This window comes from Adiantum capillus-veneris, chromosome 20, assembly GCF_014529385.1.
Source record: "Adiantum capillus-veneris isolate H3 chromosome 20, ASM1452938v2, whole genome shotgun sequence".
Lineage (NCBI taxonomy): Eukaryota > Viridiplantae > Streptophyta > Polypodiopsida > Polypodiales > Pteridaceae > Adiantum > Adiantum capillus-veneris.
The window spans coordinates 127,724,993-127,733,263 of record NC_140950.1 but is presented as its reverse complement, the minus strand read 5'-3'; the positions used below and the strand labels follow the sequence as shown (position 1 = coordinate 127,733,263).

Here is an 8,271-nt window from a genome sequence, read left to right as displayed (position 1 = left end):
TAATGTAAGTCTTAATCATTGCTGAAAACATTGAAAGTATGCCTAACTCAATTCTCCTAAGAGCCGTGTTCAGGAACAATGTGTCTCAGCTTAGTATTGTGTTGTTTTCAAATTCAAAAATGCGGGTTGAGGGCAAAGGAAAAAGGAGAAGTTTTGCCCCAAAATAAAGAACAATAAAGTAAAAACCCAAAAAATAGACCTAAGTTTTTAAAAATTCATCTTAACAAAATTTAAGAAATTGTTTTTTTTATGTTTGGAAAAAGAATTTTCCATGAACACTACCTCTAAGACTTAGGATTCAAAATTGCTCCAAAAATCCAATTCTTTTTTATTTTTCTTAACTTAGGACTCCTTATGTACTCCAAAAAGTTGCATATCATGTGTGTTGAAGAGATAATATCTAGAAATCCCACTTTGCATACAGGTCATCATCTTATAAACGAACCTCTGTTTCAAAGACCAATTAAAAAACCTGTTGTGTAAATCAATTTTTATAAATTTACCCAGAAATTAAAGGTCATCCTAATAAATTCACTTGAAACATGCACAACACTAGTATGGCACATTATTTAGACAATATTCAATAAATTTACAACACTTTATTTGGGTTTTTTTCCCCTTGCTTACACACACAATAAGTTTTGGACAAATTCTCACAATAATTCTCACATTGTGACTTACCTTAACATCATGAGCTTCTCTGAGGGAGGCACCGCATAGCTAGCTATGTACGATTGGGGGCTCAGGACCGTCGTTCCGATGGGGGGGGTCGGTGGTCCCCTGCTCCCAATCGTACCTAGCTAGGTATGTGGTGCCTCTCGAGCAGAAGCTCATGATGTTATGCGTTGTATGAAAAACATTAATAACAGACTCCGTTTTCCTACATGAGAATATTTCTAAATCTTCTTGTGACAAGGATACGACAACCCTTACTAAACGATAACTAACTAGTGTTGTATGATGAGAGATTAATTCACAAGCAAGTGCAATAACAATATTTTCAATATAAATAAAGATTAAACCACACAAATAATATAAAGGCTTTGTGTTCTTTCATGTGCAAGCACAAAATAGTAAATTCAAAATAACAAGATTACAACCACACAACGATCAAATGTATGAGTTTGTTTACTGTTATTTGGGGAATCATATGACCATTAATTGGAAAATGTTTTTAAAAATTTACAAGTAGTGATGTATATATTTTTTTTAAAAGGATTACAAAAAGTATATGGGTGTTTTAAATACTATATGGGGCGATGGCTTATTCTCACCATTATATATTTATTTTTGGGAATTTGATGACGAGTTTATCGTCCTCCCATTCAGAAGAACGCTTGCTGACGTCAGCGTTGGAGGGAAGGGTGGTAGAGCGTGAGAAGAAATCGCCAGCACGCACACGCAGGGTAGCGTTGGAGGGAAGGGTGGTAAAGCGTGAGAAGAAATCGCCACCACGCACACGCAGGGTGCGTCCTTCATAAATCGACACCTTAACTTGATCTTTGGGCAGCCCTGTGTAAAATCGTAGGACATGAGGAACTCTCTCTCTCTCTCTCTCTCACACACACACACACACACACAGACTCCACAAGAGTAGAAAAATGTCTAAAAACCTCTCTCTCTCACCTGATAAATCTATTGTATATACGTACGTAGAACCTTCATTTCGTCTTTCAAATTCCATAGCTGCAGTGTACCCCCAACAAGCTTTCAAAACAAACGAGCGCAACAAGTCGCGTTATATGAGCACGACATTGTTTGCCTCACCTTATAAAAGAGTGAAGGGAAAGAAAAAGAGCAAATTCGATGCTCAAAGTTACCTACACGGAAGAATTGATGCTCAATCAATCTCTTCCACAAGATGAAATATGTACAAGATTCTCCTTTTTCTTTTTTCTTTCAAAAAGGGAGGGGCCAAATGTTTGCAAATCCTAGCTCCGCCCAAAAAAGTGTGTGTGTGTGTGTGTGTGAGAGAGAGAGAGAGAGAGAGAGAGAGAGAGAGAGAGAGAAAGAGAGTCTTTTATGTGCAAATGAACGCAAAGAGTAAAAAGTGGCTCCATATTTGAGTTTTCCTAAAAACTAATTTGATATAGAGTTTCTATATATTTTAAGCCATCAGGAAAGTGGTCCCTTTATATATATATTCAATATTTACACATAAGGGCTACCTCTTTAAATCAGTGTATTTAATGACTCTTGAGTGGTTGCTATTTAGTTCACCCATGTGGTCCAAACCATGTAATTTATACCATTCCATTGTTTTTTTCCTAAGATTCACAAGAAGATAAATAAAACCATTCCATGGAATTTGTTCACCTTCTATCCAAAAGATTCAAAAGCTACAATTATAATAGTGGGCTCAAGAAAGGTAGCGAATGTGTCAAAGTGAAATGATATGTTCGCTTGATAGTACTGAAAGAATAATGTGGAAAGGGGATGGCTTCCTCACAGGGCTTTAGAATGTTAAAGTGAAGCTTCACCTTACACAATTCTAGTAAATTTTATACATACACACACACACACACACACACACACATATATATATATATATAAATATATATACACACACACACACAAATATTCATGTACTTATGTTTATTAAACCTATCTTTGTTTTTTTTATAGAAAAACTCACAATTGTGAGTGAAATATTGAGCATCCGAAAAAAAAAAAATACAAGGTTTTGTCATGCTTCATGTTAAGCCATCACAACATAATTATAATGGCTATTAGGGTAGCCACTCCTACTAATGGCCAAGGTTTGCCCTCGTCCCGGGTATTACTTCTGTTGCTGCTGACAACAAGGCACAAGTAGTCCTAGACCAATCCTCCGAGTGATGTTTGCACCCGAGTGCCCATATTAGCACTTTGCTTTCTTGTATAATTTTTGTGAAGCTTGCCACCTCACACCCCCCTTCAAAGACACGACGGTTCCTTGTTTGCCATACATTATGAAAGAAGAAGTATCTGACGATCTGGGTGTTGACGAGGAGTGCAGGGTTACCTGAGTTTTTACCTCCAAAGCACAGGTCAGTCTTGAAAAACCTAATTTTCCATGTTCTTTAGACCCACTTGCATACTTTCCCTGCGAGGCCTTTTATAGCTGGCAGTCCATGAAAAGGTGGGCCAGATCTTCACTAGTCAACCTGCACCCCAAGCATCGATCTGACCCAATCCTTCTCTCCTGAATCTTCACCCCCGTCTATAGACCACCCCACATAACCTTCCATAGGAACACCTTTATGTATTGTGGAACCTTTGGCTTCCATATGTTCTCCATTACATGCTCCCACCTTTCCTCCGGCCATTGCTTTTTCCATAGCTTATTAAGGGGGCTAGACCAATTCTTCTTTTGCATCATTGTCTGATGAATGCTTTTGGTATGGGGTTTCCCCAAGAGACTGCTTCCGGGCCATTTCCAGTCTTTCCAGTCCAACTCCGAGTCACAGATTGGCATCACTAGATTGTCAAGCTCTTTCATCACTTTATGTACCAGCAAGACCTCCAAGCTATTGAGTTGGTACTGGGTAATCATACGGTCAATGGTTTTCCAACTCTTGTTGACACTGTCCCAGAAGTGCTCGAGTCGGATGAGGCCCTTATTGTTCAGCTTCCTTGCAGTCTCAATCCAATAGGGAGTTTGTGGCGGATCTATAACTTGGGAGAGCCAGGGGGACCAATGCAGGATGGAGTTCTTGAAGTATCTGGCTTCTTCCCCCCACTTTAGGACTCCTGCCACTCTATTGCATTTTCTTACCAATTCTCCTGAGCTGCCCCCCAGTCTTAAGGTAGACCATGCCAGGGCAAGCAACTTGTCATGAACCTCCACCCCTCTCCACTTTCCTCCCTTCGAGCCAAGTTTAGCTCCTTCTATCATATCTCTGATCATAACTTCCCAAACTTGATCATGTTTAGCCATGGAGACAACAAATTTGGCGCAGCAAGCTTCTACACGGGTCACAAGGTTAACACTAGAATGGTAACAGGACACTTTTATGTCCTTGGACACTTTTGTGTCCTGCTAAGTGACCATTTTGCTTGAATTATTTGAAGAGTATGAAAATGAATTTCTAGGTGCTATATATCCACAAAGTTGCCTTATGAGCTGAAAAAAACTTAGCATTCTTTTTTGAGTATCGATGTCACCATTAACCTTACTCTTGCACAACATTTTTGAACCTAAACTGTGTGGAAAAACGGGTCCTGTTTTTGGCCTTTCTTCAATTTTTGGCAACTATACCACTCTAAACTTCATGTTTGTGAGGTTTAGATGGCTAGAGGTTAGGCCTTCATAGTTCTCAGCATGTTTTGATGCTTGTAGGGAGAGCTAAGTGTTAAAATTGAAAGTTATGACCAATTTATAAGAATTGCATAATCCTCTTTTTTGGCCAAAAATTAGCACTTTTATGATTTTTTTGGTGGCTTTCTTGATATCCAAATTCAATTTTGATTGTGTAAGTGCAATGTATAACATAAAGCTAATCTTCCTTGAGTTTTGGGGGACCTAATATGCTATATAGCATAGTATATGATGATGGTTGAGTTTTTTCATTGATGAAGAATACTATACATTTTAGAGTAGCAAGTGTAACTTTCTCAATATTGCTAGTTTCTTAAGCCAATTGTGTGTATTTTGTAGGTAGTAACCATATCTAATCATAGACTACAAACTTGGCTAGATATTGAGTAGTTTCTCAATATTGCTAGTTTCTTAAGCCAATTGTGTGTATTTTGTAGGTAGTAACCATATCTAATCATAGACTACAAACTTGGCTAGATATTGAGTAGTTTTTATGGGTTTCTAGAGGTCATAATGCTAAACCCAATTTTTTCATGTTTGCTGTGTTTAGCACTTTATCATTGCCCCCAAGGTTCCAATTGTAAGAGATCCATTATCCTTTTGACATGCTCCATGGCTCCTTTTGAATCCAAAGGCCGAAAGGAAACTAAGAAAACATGTATATAGTTTCTGTATTGAGCGTGACTATAGAAACTTTGATGATAGGTCCGCAGAATGGCAAAAATGCAACTTTTTTGTACCTTTTTTTTAAAAACAAAGAAAAATTAGTGAGGTAAAAGAAACCATATGTTTTGGTCACCAACCCATTAAAGTTAACGGGGCATTTTATCTCATGTCCTACAAAAATCCGCAGTCTTATTTATATGCAATCAACCGTAAGAAATTGCTGTTTTCGGCAAAATGCACTGGTCCATCAACTTTGGACGCTTGTAGTGACCAAGGGATGAGAAAAATTACAAGTTTCTCATTTTTTCCATATGTAGTAGTTATTGAACTATAAGCTCATGAAAGGATTTTTCAAAATGAGTGGATCTACTATGGTTTTGGAAATTTTTCCCGAAACCCTGAAAGGACACTTTTATGTCTTGTTAGGTTACCATTCTAGTGTTAAGAATCCAGAGGCTTCCTTGATTCCTCGGCCGAGCAACCGATTCCCAACTGGCCCATTGCCATGGCTTAGAAGATTTCGTGTTATTTTTTCATTAAAATGTCTTTACTAGTTTTAAGAACTCTTTTCAGTGACACTTAGCCATCTTGAGAAGCGGGCTAGTGAAGGCAATATAAGGAAATTCAATCATGAAGGCATTCATCACTTTTATCCGACTTGGGAAAGGGAGAAGAGCATACTCCCACCTACTCATTTTTGTTTTGATTTTTTCAATCACCCACTCAAATCTTTGCTTGTGAGTTAGATCCACCCCCGAGGGGACTCCCAGATGTCTGAAAATCTTTCCTTTTGTGACAATCTCCGACCAGCCAGAAGGATCAAATGAGTCATTTTCCGATAGGGAGATCATCCTTGACTTCTCTACATTACACTGGGACCCCGAAGCCATCGAGAATATTTGCACAATCTCTAGAGCTTTTCTGATGACCTGGGGGCACGCCTTCAAGAAGAGAAGAGAATCATCTGCAAACAGTTTTGCCAAGAGTTATCTATTTCCTGGTAAAACAAGACCTTGCACCTCCTCGTGTTTCGCACTAGCTTCGAGCATCGTGATTAGAGGATGTGATCCTATGGCAAACAATAGCTTTATTGGCCAAACTTGTGATTGGGGCCTTGAGATCATCCCAAAATACCTACCTTTTTTTATCAAGGCATTAAAAAGGAAGTCCTTAAATAACAAGACATTAGGTAGGGCGTTTATAGCATGATTCGTCATTGAAGACAATGGTGGGGGTCAAATCGTCTAGTAAGCCATTCTGAAACCGTTAGTTTGTAATTGTGTGTGTATATGAACAATACAATTTTATATTAAAACAATAAAACTACAACACTGATTAAAACCTACTTTCGATATATCTTTTCACCCCCCTTATGCTAAACGGGCCATGGTGAGTCCTCACTTTGTTTCCTATCCAAAAGATTCACAAGAAGATAAAGTAAACCATTCTATGGATTTGTTCATCTTCTATCGAAAAGATCCAAAAGCTACGATTATAGTAGTGGGCTCAAGAAAGGTAAGGAATGTGTCAAAGTGAAATAGTGAAATGATATGTTCGCTTGATAATATTGAAAGAGTGCAAGGAATAATGTGGAAAGGGGACGTCTTGAACAATGCTTCCAATTTTATCCCTTTACTAATATGGGACCCACGTGATGTTGTTGTGGCAAAAAAAAAGCATGGCAATTGGATCTCTCTCTCTTACTCTCTCTCTCAGACACACACACGCACGTGCACGTGCATGCGTATACGTGTACACACATACACACACAACATGTTCGTGCATGTGTGCTCACATGTGAGAGCTAAGTGTTAAAATTGAAAGTTATGACCAATTTATAAGAATTGCATAATCCTGTTTTTTTGCCAAAATTAGCACTTTTATGATTTTTTTGGTGGCTTTCTTGATATCCAAATTCAATTTTGATTGTGTAAGTGTAATGTATAACATAAAGCTAATCTTCCTTGAGTTTTGGGGGACCTAATATGCTATATAGCATAGTATATGATGATGGTTGAGTTTTTTGATTGCTGAAGAATACGATACATTTTAGAGTAGCAAGTATAACTTTCTCAATATTGCTAGTTTCTTAAGCCAATTGTGTGTATTTTGTAGGTAGTAACCATATCTAATCATAGACTACAAACTTGGCTAGATATTGAGTAGTTTCTATAGGTTTCTAGAGGTCATAATGCTAAACCCAGTTTTTTCATGTTTGTTGTATTTAGCACTTTATCATTGCCCCCAAGGTTCCAATTGTAAGAGGTCCATTATCTTTTTGACATGGTCCATGGCTACTTTTGAATCCAAAGGCCCAAAGGGAACTAAGAAAACATGTATATAGTATCTGTATTGAGCATGACTATAGAAACTTTGATGATAGGTCCGCATAATGGCAAAAATGTAACTTTTTTGTACCTAATTTTTTTTCCCAAAAAAAAAATAGTGAGGTAAAAGAAAGCATGTTTTTTGGTCACCAACCCATTGAAGTTAACGGGGCATTTTATCTCATGTCCTACAAAAATTCCCACCACTCTTATTTATATGCAATCAACCGTAAGAAATTGCTGTTTTGGGCAAAATGCATTGGTCCATCAACTTTGGAGGCTTGTAGTCAAGTTTCTCATTTTTTCCATAAGTAGTAGTTATTGAGCTATAAGCTCATGAAAGTATTTTACAAAATGAGTGGATCTACTATGGTTTTGGAAGTTTTTCCCAAAACTCTGAAAGGACACTTTTATGTCCTGTTAGGTTACCATTCTAGTGCTACTCAAAGGTGATGCTATGTTGATTGTGTGGCAAGTTCAAGGTACATGGAAGGTAAATCAAGAAGTCATGAGGGGTTGATTTTTCAAAGTGAGGAAGTTGTTAAAGTCTTTTACTTCCTTTCAAATATGGCATGTACCCCGAAATATGAATGTAAGGGCTCATGAGTTGGCGGAAAAGGTGTTCACAAAGGATGTGCATGCAGTAATAATTAGAGAGAAAAAGTATCTTGGAAGGGAATCCCTCCATGAGGAAGAACATGTGTTGCAAACGGGTTTTTCAAGAAAGGGATTGGTTTCTCAACGAAAACGCATGCAATCACACGAAGAGTTATGAGGTACGTCTTGGTTGGAGAGTAAATGTATCACAAGGGGGTTGATGGTGTTATGAGAAGAGTTCTCTACCATAATGAGATTTTTGATTGCTTAAAGCATGTCATGAGGAAGGATGTGGAGGCCATTTGGAGTGAAAATTACAAGAAGGAAAGTATTGAATGCTCAACTTATGTGGCCAAGTATGAATAGCTAGGGATGTTGTGC

General features: G+C 37.9%; 1 protein-coding gene across 1 annotated transcript; it reads right to left on the bottom strand.

The window, feature by feature from the left end:
- Positions 1-1,106: 1,106 nt before the first annotated feature.
- LOC147433214 (uncharacterized) lies at positions 1,107-1,783 on the bottom strand. The gene is made up of 2 exons (XM_086492856.1): positions 1,627-1,783; positions 1,107-1,512 (listed from the first exon to the last, which is right to left on the bottom strand). The coding sequence occupies exons 1-2, from the start codon at positions 1,682-1,684 to the stop codon at positions 1,277-1,279; spliced, it is 294 nt and encodes a 97-aa protein (XP_086348982.1). The 5' UTR covers positions 1,685-1,783; the 3' UTR covers positions 1,107-1,276.
- Positions 1,784-8,271: the final 6,488 nt, after the last annotated feature.